General features: G+C 44.1%; 1 protein-coding gene across 1 annotated transcript in view; it reads left to right on the top strand.

The window, feature by feature from the left end:
- VEGFD (vascular endothelial growth factor D) overlaps positions 1 to 10,673 on the top strand; it is a 25,029-nt gene extending 14,356 nt beyond the window's left edge. The window contains 5 exon segments of the mRNA XM_077769647.1: positions 1 to 36; positions 3,562 to 3,710; positions 4,641 to 4,741; positions 9,247 to 9,442; positions 10,039 to 10,673. The exon segment at positions 1 to 36 is cut by the window's left edge and continues 19 nt beyond it. Coding sequence (XP_077625773.1) covers positions 1 to 36; positions 3,562 to 3,710; positions 4,641 to 4,741; positions 9,247 to 9,442; positions 10,039 to 10,162 — 606 coding nt within the window. The 3' untranslated portion in view covers positions 10,163 to 10,673.
- Positions 10,674 to 11,849: the final 1,176 nt, after the last annotated feature.

The following is an 11,849-nucleotide window of genomic DNA, read 5'->3' as shown; positions in this document are numbered from 1 at the left end:
TGCATGAACACGAGCACCTCCTACGTTTCCAAACAGGTAAGGGGACACCCGCCCGCGGCCCCCTCCGAAGCCCAGAGGACAAGCGTGCTGCCGGCCATAGCTAAGCCGGTTGCCGCGCCCCGCGCCGAACATCTCATGGGCATCATCTCATTCCATCCCTGCAACGAGCTAAGAGGGCATCTTATTATAGATGAGGAGACGGAGGCTCAGAGAGCTCAGCTGTGGCAGAGCTGGGATTCAAATCCAGGTCTGTGGGCCTCCAGAGCCTGAAGTCCCTCTGGCTCTGGAGCAGATTGCCTGGGTTCGAGTCCACACTCTTCCAATCAATAGTGGTGCGGCCTTAGGCAAGTTCTGGAACCTCTCTGCACATCTGTTTCTTCACCTGTAGAGGTGAGGGATGGATACGTAAAAACCTCACCGTGCAGCGTGTGATGTTGTTCTAGCCTCTCTGATGCTATAATGTCAAGATTCAGAAAGTCCTACGGGAGCTACCAGGGCAGAGGACCAGAGGAATGAAGACGTCTGCGCTGCTCTGGGCATTCGTTGGGCTCCGTGGTGTTCGAGCGGAGTGACTGAGAAGAGAGTTGAACCGGTGGGGCCGTGGGATGGAGGAAGGGCTGGTGACATGCCCCAAGCTGCCAAAACTGGGGAGCTGATCTCACCCTTGCACCGAAGAGGCTAGGGGCTGAAGCGGTTTCGGGAACCCGGAGAGAAGGGAGAAGAAGGCTTCGGGACCGGTTGCAGGGGTGGCAGCAGGGAGTCGGGGGCAGGGGTGGATGATGCAAGGGGACCTGAAGGTCAGCGTCAGGAGACACAGAGCCCAGTGGGTAAGGAAGGAGAGAGGGTGGCATCTCTTGGGGGGGGGGAGAGACAAACGGAGCGTATCTAGCGCGAAAGAGGAAAGATCTTTGAAAATAATTCTGTAGTCCCCATGGAAGAAAGGATTCTTCCCTCTCCATCTTGTAAAATCTTTCTCCCCATAGGTACTTTTTTCTTTCTGTCACTACTATATTCTGGTAAAATACAATAGATTTATATCGCAGAGCAGTACCAGCAAACTTAGGAAAACGTATGAAAAGGCTGTAAGTCCAAATACATTCCTTTTGGCTCTGGGTTGCAAATTCCTTGCGCATGTTGATATATTCATTTAATTGTCCCATTTGCCTATGCAATGTATCCTCCTCGTGACTGTGAACAGAGGTAGTACAATAAAATTACGTATGTACCTAATATATCTGCAGTAGGTAAGGATCTTAATTGGATGGAAAGGATGGAATGCTCATTTGTTTGGTAATAGGTTAACTTAGCCTTCATTTTGGTCCACTTGCCCCCTAAAATGGCCCACAAACTATAGAGATTCTTTTTCTAAATTCTTTTAGTGAATCTTGGAATTTGTAAAGGCTCTGACCTCTTACTGTTTGGCAATCAGGAGCTAAAAAAATGACAGAAGTATGGCTAAGTATCAACTGTCACTAGAAATAAAGCTTGCATAATGTAAGAGGCTTTGCTCAGGACCACGTTATTCCCTAAAGCAGAGCTGAAGAATTTCTCAACAAGTTGAAGTTTATGCAAAGTAAGCACTCTAAAAACATTCTCTTATTAGACTCATAGAAATTCTATTACGTATCAAAAGGTCAGAATAAACACAACTTTAATGGATCATTTCCACTTAATAGATAGTTGAGTACTTTATTTTGACTGCTGTACTCAACAAATGATTAGTTTTAAAGAATGTACTTAAGGGATGCCTGGGTGGCTCAGTCGTTTGGCTCAGGTCATGATCTCACCGTTCGTGGGTTCGAGCCCCATGTCGGGCTCTGTGCTGACAGCCAGCTCAGAGCCTGGAGCCTGCTTCAGATTCTGTGTCTCCCTCTGACTCTGACCCTCCCCTGCTCATGCTGTCTCTCTCAGAAATAAATAAAAACATTAATTTTTTTTTTAAAAAAGAATGTACTTAAGTAAGTATACAGAAGTGTTTCTTGCCAAATATGCATTCTTGAACATTTGAACAGTGGTTTAAAAAAAAAAAAAACTACCTCTCACCCCAAAGTTATGGACTATTTAGATGACCTACATCTTAGAAACAAAGTGAATAAATGAATGCTATGTGTAGTAAGGACTGCATGGAATGGGGATTGAATGAACAGAACACTAAAATCAAGTTCAGTTTTGTCCATACACGACAGCCACTCTAGAAACAAAGCAATTGTCATTTCTCTGAATTCTACTTGTCAAGATCCCACCTTGCTTCTTCTGGTCACAGAAATTTTGTTCCAAAAAGTTAATAAGGCATAGAGTATCACCTCTGGCTCTAGGGCAGATTGCCTGGGTTCAAATCCTCACTCTTCCGATCAGTGGTTATGTGGCCTTGGGCAAGTAGTATAACCTCTCTGTACATCTGTTTCTTCGCCTGCAGAGTAGGGGATTGGTAAATAAAAACCCACCGTGTAGTGTTGTCATAAGGGATAAATGAATTAACATAGAACAGCGCATATAGAAATAGAATGGTATTCATGTTTTCTATAATTATTTGGCTGGGCGTGATGATCTCGTTTCAGTCGGTTTTGCTATGTGATGCTGCATAATAAACACCCTAAAACTCTGCGGTTTCAAACAACAATGACTTATTCCCACCCATGCATTTAAGATGCAGTTAGTTCAGAGGGGGCTCAGCTGGGCTTGACTCCAAGCTACAGACTGAGTGCAGGTCCGGCCCCATGTCCGGCCCCGTGTCTCTCATCCCTTGGGCCAGCACTCCTGCCGAATCATGCTCTTCTCATGGCTGTGGCATGTGCAGGACAAAACAAGCCACAAAGCACACACAGTTCACGTTTGTCATTGTGTCGTGTCTGCTAACATCCTGTTGGCCAAAGCAAGTCACATAGCCAAGTCCAAAGTCAAGGAACAGGAAACCATTCCTTCAATGGAGATGGTATGAGAAGGGATCAGTACGTAGTGTTGAACAATAACCTATTTGCCGCTGTCTCAAAGAAACTCCATAGCCAGGATTTCATTTAGTCCTTATAATTTACACTCAAAGTGAAAACAGAAGCAAGGACCAACAGTGCCATTTACAGGGATACGAGCGACACTAAAAAGTCAAGAGATTTGGTCTTAAATACTTGGTAAAGTTGCATAAGCCCCCAGTCTCCTGACTCACAGGCCAGTATCCTTTCCATCATGCCAGCCCTTATCCTCATTCTTTAAAAAATGTTTTTTAATGTTTATTTCCTTTTGAGAGAGAGAGACAGTGTGTGAATGAGGGGAGGGGCAGAGAGAGAGAGAGAGAGAGAGACAAGGAATCCGAAGCAGGCTCCAGACTCCGAGCTGTCAGCACAGAGCCCGATGCGGGGCTCGAACCCACGAACTGCAAAATCATAACCTGAGCCAAAGTTAGACGCTCAACCCACTGAGCCACCCAGGCGCCCCTCGTTAGTTCTATTCTTAATGGACAGCTTTGCTAAAGTCAGTCCCATAAAGGACCAAGGCAAAAATGCAGACTGTAGAAATGATTATTACCTAAAAATATGTATGTGTTATGGTTCTCTTTCTCCCCTCTAGCTCTTTCAGATATCAGTGCCTTTGACCTCAGTACCTGAATTAGTGCCTGTTAAGGTTGCCAACCATACAGGTTGTAAGTGCCTGCCAACGACTCCCCGCCCTTCGTACTCCATTATCAGAAGATCCATCCAGGTCCCAGAAGAAGATCGGTAAGCGTTTCTTGTATTCGTTTATACTTGTTCTTGCCTTTGCTAAAGCCGTGTGTGGAGAATATTTCATTAATTTTACAGTCATCGCTTGCAAGTTCTTCATCTTTAAGCTTCTCACTGGTAATAACTGGCAAATATGTTGTTTATTGGGTGTTAGATGTATGTTGGGGAAAGACCAGTGACTCAGTGGTCACGAACTCCCCACGTCTACTTATAGCCACCTTTGTTCTTTATGTGCAGAGCCTGGTACGGCTGTAAAACTCTACACTAGCCTCAGATTTGGCACACATTCCCTTAGTCCAGAACAGGCATGACGTGAAACTCGTTTCTGGCTCTTTATACTTTCAAGTCCCCAAACTGGGGAGTGAAAAGGGTCCCCAAGTCCCAGGGGAGCCGCAAAAGTATCCACATCTGAGTTTGGTGATTTTTCTGACCTTCCTGTTAAGAAAACCAAATGGAAACATCTTATTTTGAATTAAAATGGCTTAACATTAATTTGACTTGGAATTTTCTTCAGCGCATTCTGTGGTTCTTTATGAGACAAATTATGATACCCTGCAGTGTCCTGAAATCAAAGGTGAGAATCTTTGATTTGGGAAAAAATAATTTCATATAGAGAAACACAGGGCAGAGTACAAATGCTGNTTAATTCCGGTAAATAAGCCCTGTTGACAGCCAATTTGCACAGTTTTAACAGCAATCTTCTTTAAAAGATGATAACTGTCCACAATTACAGTTTCGTTCCCAAATAGAACATTTGTGATTACAGAATTACTATCTAATACCATGCAGTTCATAAATATGAATTAAGCTCCTTAAGAATCGTAATGATCCTCCACTCAGAAATCTATTCAGCGTTAAAGAAAATGTTCCAAAGGTATGATCGCCCTTGAATGCTTTTAAGTCTGTTTTTTTGTTCTCTTCTCCTAGCTGTTCCCATTCCAAGAAACTCTGTCCTATTGACATGCTATGGGACAGCAACAAATGTAAATGTGTTTTACGGGAGGAGAATCCACTCGTTGGAATGGAAGGTAATGATAGCAGTAAGGAAATAGTAGCAATCATAAAAATAACACCTGTAACTGTCATCTGTTGAGTGCTCACTATGGCTAGGCAATGTCATAAGCCTTTTTTATATGTATTATCAACTCATTCAATCCTCAAAACAAGCATGACTCTGTTTTTTAATCTTAAAGAAAAGCCCAGTGATTAGAGCATCTGACAACATTGGATTTGAAAGGTAATGGTAGCCTTTTATGCAAACCACTTCAGAGCTGAACACTAGTCTGCCGCATTTTACGGATCTATTTGTATAAAAGGCTCACGGTAACAGAAAGTATGTTTATTTATTTATTTTTTTTTTTTAATGTTTTATTTATTTTTAGGAGAGAGAGAGAGAGACAGCGTGAGCAGGGGAGGGTCAGAGAGAGAGGGAGTCACAGGCTGAAACAGGCTCCAGGCTCTGAGCTGGCAGTCAGCACAGAGCCTGACGCGGGGCTCGAACCCACGAACCGCGAGATCATGACCCAAGCGAAAGTCGGACGCTTAACCGACTAAGCCACCCAGGCGCCCCCAGAAAGTATGTTTAGACTTGTTGGTTTCTTCCAACTGTGGCCTGTGACATTATTTGAGAAAAAACGGGACGTAGGAGAAAACTTTTTCTGGCAAAGTAAAAGCGAACCGTGGTTAGCTGTTGCTCTCAGGAGTGGGGAACTGAATATTGTCATCACTGCTCAGAACTCAGAATGCTGTGACTTTTGGTGATGATCGTTTGGCTGAAAATGAATGCACCGTTAACATTTATTTCCCAGAGACCATGACACAATTCCACTGAAAACGATCACAAGGAGTCATGCACTTTGAACCTTGCTTCTTGCAAACTCTGATCTACACGCAAGACATTGTAAGAACTAAGCTCTATGGAATACTATCCTAGAAACCGTAAATAACATCCTACTTTCTAGACTTCCGTCTCTTGGCTTCCTTTTAAAAGTTTTCATGAAAGCTGATGCAGTCATGGGGAAACCTGGCACACACACAGGCAGCCCAGTGACCCTGGGCTCACCCGTGTTGTTAGTAAGTCATACCGAAGCTTAAACCTCTCTCTCCAGAACAGGACTGTTCGGTGGAATTTCAGCGAGAGTCATATGTAACTTCACATTTTGTAGTACTCACATTAAGAAGGTCAAAAGAAACAAGTACGATTAATTTTTGTATATTTCATTTAATCATTTTAACATGCAGTCCACGTACAGTTTATTACTGGGATATCCCGGGGGTACCTCAGCTGGTGCACGTGCGCGCGGAGGGTGCGACGAGTCGGGGGGAGGAGAGAGGTGCTCTGCGCAGGGGACACCTGAGTGCTCAGGACTGGAAGTGAGAGGAGGCAGCACATCAGGGTGCTGGAGAAAGTTTGGCACGGTGGGTGGGAACGTAATGGGAGGGGGCTGGGTGCATGAGAGAGAGGGAGCTGGAGGCGTTCACAGGGGACCTTGGGCACCTGGCCCCAGACGTTGGATGTAACGCTAAGGGCCAAGGGAAGCCAGTCCGCTGGTTCAAGCAGCAGAGTGACGGCACCGAGTAGAATTTTAACACAGTCAACCAGGGACAGGGTAGAGGAGGAGGTGTTGGCCCAGGGCACGAAAGGAGGCAGGGGGCTTCGGGGGACATTGCAGCAGTGATGGAAGGGAGAGGCCTGGGGTAGCTGGAGCACGGTCACTTCTCCGGTGGCGCCATCAGACTGATGACCCCTACGGAGCGTACTGTTCCCCAAGCACCGTTTTTACACTGCCTTTCCTACAATGACAGCTCTTCCCTGAATGAGCACATTTGGGTCAGTGACTCCAAGACCAGTCGAATTTCATCTCGTTGGATTCAGGTCATTGCTTTAACCTGTTAAAACAAACAATACCGAGAAAGAAAAGAGAAAAATTGAGGAGTCCCGATTCTATATTTTAAATTCCTCAAGACAGCCACAACTTCAAGGATTTACTTGGGGAAACAAAACACCCGTGAGCTTATTGCTGGATGAATGAAGCAAGGCTGAGAGCACAGCTCGTGGCATCTCACCAGCACCCTCCCTGACTGAAATCAGTATAGCATACTTCCGGGTATCCCCCGAGCTAGTTGCTGCTTCGCTCAGGCCTCCTACACCCANTTTTTTTTTTTTTTTTTTTTTTAAGTATTCTCTACACCAAAGTGGGGCTTGAACTCATAACCCTGAGATCAAGAGTTGTATGCTCTACCTACCTGAGCCAGCCAGGTGCCCCAGTCTCTGTTACTTTTAATGAGTGCCCCTAAGGACTGAGGCCAGCCTCTGCCAACTACCTTGCTCAAGTTCAGCATCAGACACCCAGTGGACTGTGTTTCCTTAAACCACCTAAGAAGGGCATCGGTTCTACCTAAAGTGGGCCCAGTGAATCTCTACCGCCACCTAGTGATTGACGTGAGTCTTTTAAGGGCTACTTTAACAATCTATTCATTTTCTTTTGTTTTTAGTTTAACTCCAATATAATTAACATACACTGTTATAGAAGTTTCAGGTGCACCATGTAGTGATTCAACAATTCTATACATCCCCTGGTGCTCATTACAAGTGCATGCCTTCATGCCTATCACCTATTTAACCCATCCCCCCCCTTCCCCTCCAGTAACGATAAGTTTATTCTCTATAGGTAAGAGTCTATTTCTTGATCTGTCTCTCTCCCTCTTTTTTTTCTAGTTGCTCATTTTTTTGTTTCTTAAATTCACATATGAGTGAAATTATATGGTATTTGTCTTTCTCTGACCTGACTGACTCATTTCACTTAGCATTATACTAACTCCATCCTTGTCATGGCAACTGGCAAGGTTTCATTCTTTTTTATGGCTGAATAATATTCCATCACACACACACACACACACACACACACACACACACAGAGACACACCACATCTTCTTTATCTATTCATCAATCAATGGACACATTTGGGCTTCAAGTTATATTACAAAGCTGTGGTCAACAAAACAGTATGGTACTGGCATAGAAATAGACACATAGATCAGTGGAAGAGAATGGAAAACCCACAGATGACCCCACAATTATATGGTCAGTTAATCTTTGACAAATCAGGAAAGAATATCCAATGGGAATAATATATTCTCACCTTGCCCCAAAGTGGCATATGCCTTATTGGCATATGGCTTGCAACGCTTGCTTTTTTCCTCTGTGTGCAATTTCAGGAATTTCCCCAGATTTAGCCTTCCAACAGCCTTTCCACACGGGTGGAATATCATCAAGGATCATCAGTCACAGAGCCATTCAAACTATAAGATTAGACAACACAAGATTGCCATTTTGATATATTGTCAGTAGTCAGATATTGACAAAAACATATGGTTTAACCCAATGTCTTGGAACGATGGATGGGATTCTTCAGAGTCTTCCTCAGCCCGTTATAGGACCCTTTTATTATTCCAAATGAACTCAGCATCTATCAAGTGCCCATTTCATGTCAGAATGATGAGATCCGATTCCTATAACCGTCAACATTTTTTAATTCGTGGAGGAAACACACAAATGTAAGCAGTGGAAGAAGGGACAAGATGGAAATATGCATGGGGTAAGGGCGCTTAGCTAAACTTGTAGATGTTGGGAAAGATATTTGGGAGGAAAGATGACTGACAGGGAGAAGGGCAAAGGCTGAAAGCATGGGGCTTGGAGATGCTGGCATAATCAGGAGAATAAAAAGTAGTCTAATCTGGTATGGATGGACTGTAGGGGACTATAGGATATTTATGAGAGGGAGGAGAAGGAGAGAGAAGAGTCTGGAAGGTTCATGGAGGGTCTCATATATCGTCGTGGGAAAATACTCTTTTATTGTAAGAGGGGGGAACCTTTTAAAGAACTTAAAGCTGTAGAATGATGTGATCAGATTTGCATTTGATAATATCGTGGGAAATGGATTGAAGGGATAAAACGTGTGACGACAAGATCTGTGATGGCCATCTACACCCAAAAGTATAAAATACTGACTGAATTGAGGCGGTAGCAGCGATAATGGAAATGATAGAACAAACNCATTAATAAAAAAATTTAACTTCTTTATCACAAACTTAAGAGAACACATGAGTTCAGCATTTGTATTATGAAATCAGACATGAATCTCCTTCCCCCTGTGAAAAGGTTAGGGGCAAACCTCTATAGGGATGGAGACTGGGAGAATCCAGGTCGTTTTAGAATAATGGGAAGTAGGGGCACCTGGGTGGCTCAGTCGGTTGAGCGTCCGACTTTGGCTCAGTTTGTGGGTTCAAGCCCCGCGTCGGGCTCTGTGCTGGCAGCTCAGAGCCAGGAGCCTGTCTTCGGATTCTGTGTCTCCCTCTTTCTCTGACCCTCCCCTGCTCGTGCTGTCTATCTCTCTCTCTCTCTCAAAAATACATAAAACATTAAAAAAATTTTTTAGAATAATGGGAAGTATACAACCAACTTTGACAGCTTTATATAACCAACGGCGTTATCTGTGGCCATTCAACCGCCACTTTTCTGTTTCTGCTTAGAGCACTCTCATCTCCAGGAAATGGCTCTCTGTGGGCCGCACATGAAGTTTGACGAAGATCGTTGTGAGTGTGTGTGTAAAACCCCGTGTCCCAGAGAGCTTATCCAGCACCCAGAAAACTGCAGTTGCATTGAGTGTGGAGAAAGCCTGGAGAGCTGCTGCAAGAAGCACAAGATATTTCACCCAGACACCTGCAGGTGAAAGCATTTCATGTTCACCTTAACTTCATTCATTGACGTTTACTGTATATGCCATTTCAATTTGGTGAGATTCCTTCCAAAAGCATGTTTTTCTAGTGCCCAAGCCCCACCCCCCCCCTTTTTTTGAGAGGAGAGCAGAGGTTTGGCGACTAAGGAATAGGTGAGAGTATTATATAGAGTGATGATTGATTGTGAAATCAAGAAAATCCTGCCTGTTACTGCTGGGTTATGGATCGTAAGCAAAAAATTAATGAGAAGTGAACAGTTATTTGGGGGGTGGATTTCAGATCAGCAGACTCTTGGGTTCAGTCTCTCTCAATATATGTCCACATGTGATTGTTTTCTCTTTGAGGAAGGGGATGGCGCTGGATGTATATAGCAAGAAACTCATCGATAAAGGACGCTTACAGGCTGCCGTTCGGGCTTTCACAGAGTTTGCATCCATGTAGAATAAGCATTCAGGATTTTATATTGACATTTTAAATACATATCTGGGAAATTTACTTTGAGAACTTAATCAAATCAGGACAGAGTTATTCCTTTGGAGTTAGTCCTTGATTCTGAATTCTCGTGTTTATTTTCTTTTGCAACAGCTGTGAGGACAGATGTCCCTTTCACACCAGAACATGTGCAAATGGAAAACCAGCATGTGCAAAGCATTGCCGCTTTCCAAAGAAGAGGGCCGCCCATGGGCTCCATGGTCAAGAAAACCCCTGACTCCGCTTTTTCCCAAGTTCCCCGTCTCTGACATTTTAAACGGGATGCTGCTTTGCCAAGTTGCTGCCACTGTTTTTTTTTTCCAGGTCCTAGGGAAAACATCTGTTTTATCTGGTACCACAGTGAATCCGGACCACCCTTCCATTACACACCAGCTGGGGCTCTCCTGGTTCACCGAATGCCTTCCCCCTGAAGATACCCGTGCACAGCAAGGAATGCAAAGGAGGGAACCTGTGTAAACTTTTTTTTTCCCCCCCCGGTGAATGAGAAAGGTTTGATCCTCATAGAATCACAGGTGCCATATGATTTATTACTCAAAGCTGATGAGGCAATTTTATAGTCTCCACTATAAAATATAGACACTATAGTCCTCCACTAATACAAAGTCTCTTGTGAATTATTCTGCCTCTTTATTATGCAGACTTTGATTTGTATGATCAGCACTGATTTTATGATTACTGTCCAGCTTGTAGTTTCGAGTTTACTGAACTACCGTCTGTTGTTTCATATTTAAGCGTATTTAAAGAAAATAAACACCATTATTCAAGCCGTAGAAATTTGCATTATTTAATATGGTGCCACTCTAAGTTTTATGCCAAAGGAAAAAACCATGTTTTTCTTTTCCTAATGTATTTTTTGAAGTTTATTTATGTATTTATTTTGAGAGAAAGGGGAGAGGGAGGGCAAGAGAGAGCGTGCGTGCGAATGGGAGAGGGGCAGAGAGAGGGAGCGAGAATCCCAAGCAGGCTCCACGCTGTCCGTGCAGAGCCTGACACGGGACTCGAACCTGTGAACCGTGAGATCATGACCTGAGCCAAAACCAAGAGTCAGACGCTTAACCAACTGAACCACCCAGGCGCCCCAAAAAATATGTTTTAAAGAGAGAAAGGAATTTAGAAGGGGGAGGTATGGGGAGAGACACGGACACACAAAACTTGATGTCAGTTCGGGGCAGCCCAGGGAGTAGCTCTCAGAACATTTAAGATTCTAAAGGAGGTTAAGCAAATGTAACTCGAGAACCAGCTGGAAATCTCTTTTTCCTTGGAGATTCAGTGTAAAGTAATGTGACCCGCATCTCAGGATGGAAGAGCCCACTGATAGCCCTGGACATCTTTGAGGGTTTGTGTCTTCTGGCCACCACCAGCTCCAACTCCGTGCACTCATTCTCTGGTCATTCGCAGCTCACTTCTCTGTCCGACCACCAGGAAGGGAGCACAGGCCTTGTTACCCTGCTTCTTCTCTAAAACACTCCCTCCAATACTTTTCTGATGGCGTAGACTTTACTGAAAGTTTGGTAAAATGGAGGGGATTACCTGGCGTTAGTAAAATGAAGGCACCATTAGGAGTATTACCTTTTTAGCAAATTACAAAGTTAATTAACAGAATTAAGTTATTTAGCAAATAACTTAAAATTGGATGCCCTCCCCCAACATCTTACGGAAATAGAAAGATAGATAGATATACAATCTACTGCAACACTTAGCGAAGACTTTTGCGAATAGTTGTGTTCATGCTTATCTCTCCATTACCGCGACCGCCTTGCCATTAGAAATTGTCCTGATCTGGGGCGCCTGGGTGGCTTAGTCGGTTAAGCGTCCGACTTTCGCTTAGGTCATGATCTCGCGGTTCGTGGTTTCGAGCCCCGCGTCGGGCTCTGTGCTGACTGCCAGCTCGGAGCCTGGAGCCT

The sequence above is a fragment of the Crocuta crocuta genome, unplaced genomic scaffold (genome assembly GCF_008692635.1).
Source record: "Crocuta crocuta isolate KB4526 unplaced genomic scaffold, BGI_CrCroc_1.0 scaffold1171, whole genome shotgun sequence".
Lineage (NCBI taxonomy): Eukaryota > Metazoa > Chordata > Mammalia > Carnivora > Hyaenidae > Crocuta > Crocuta crocuta.
The sequence above is the reverse complement of the archived record's forward strand: the minus strand, read 5'-3'. Positions and strand labels throughout refer to the sequence as shown.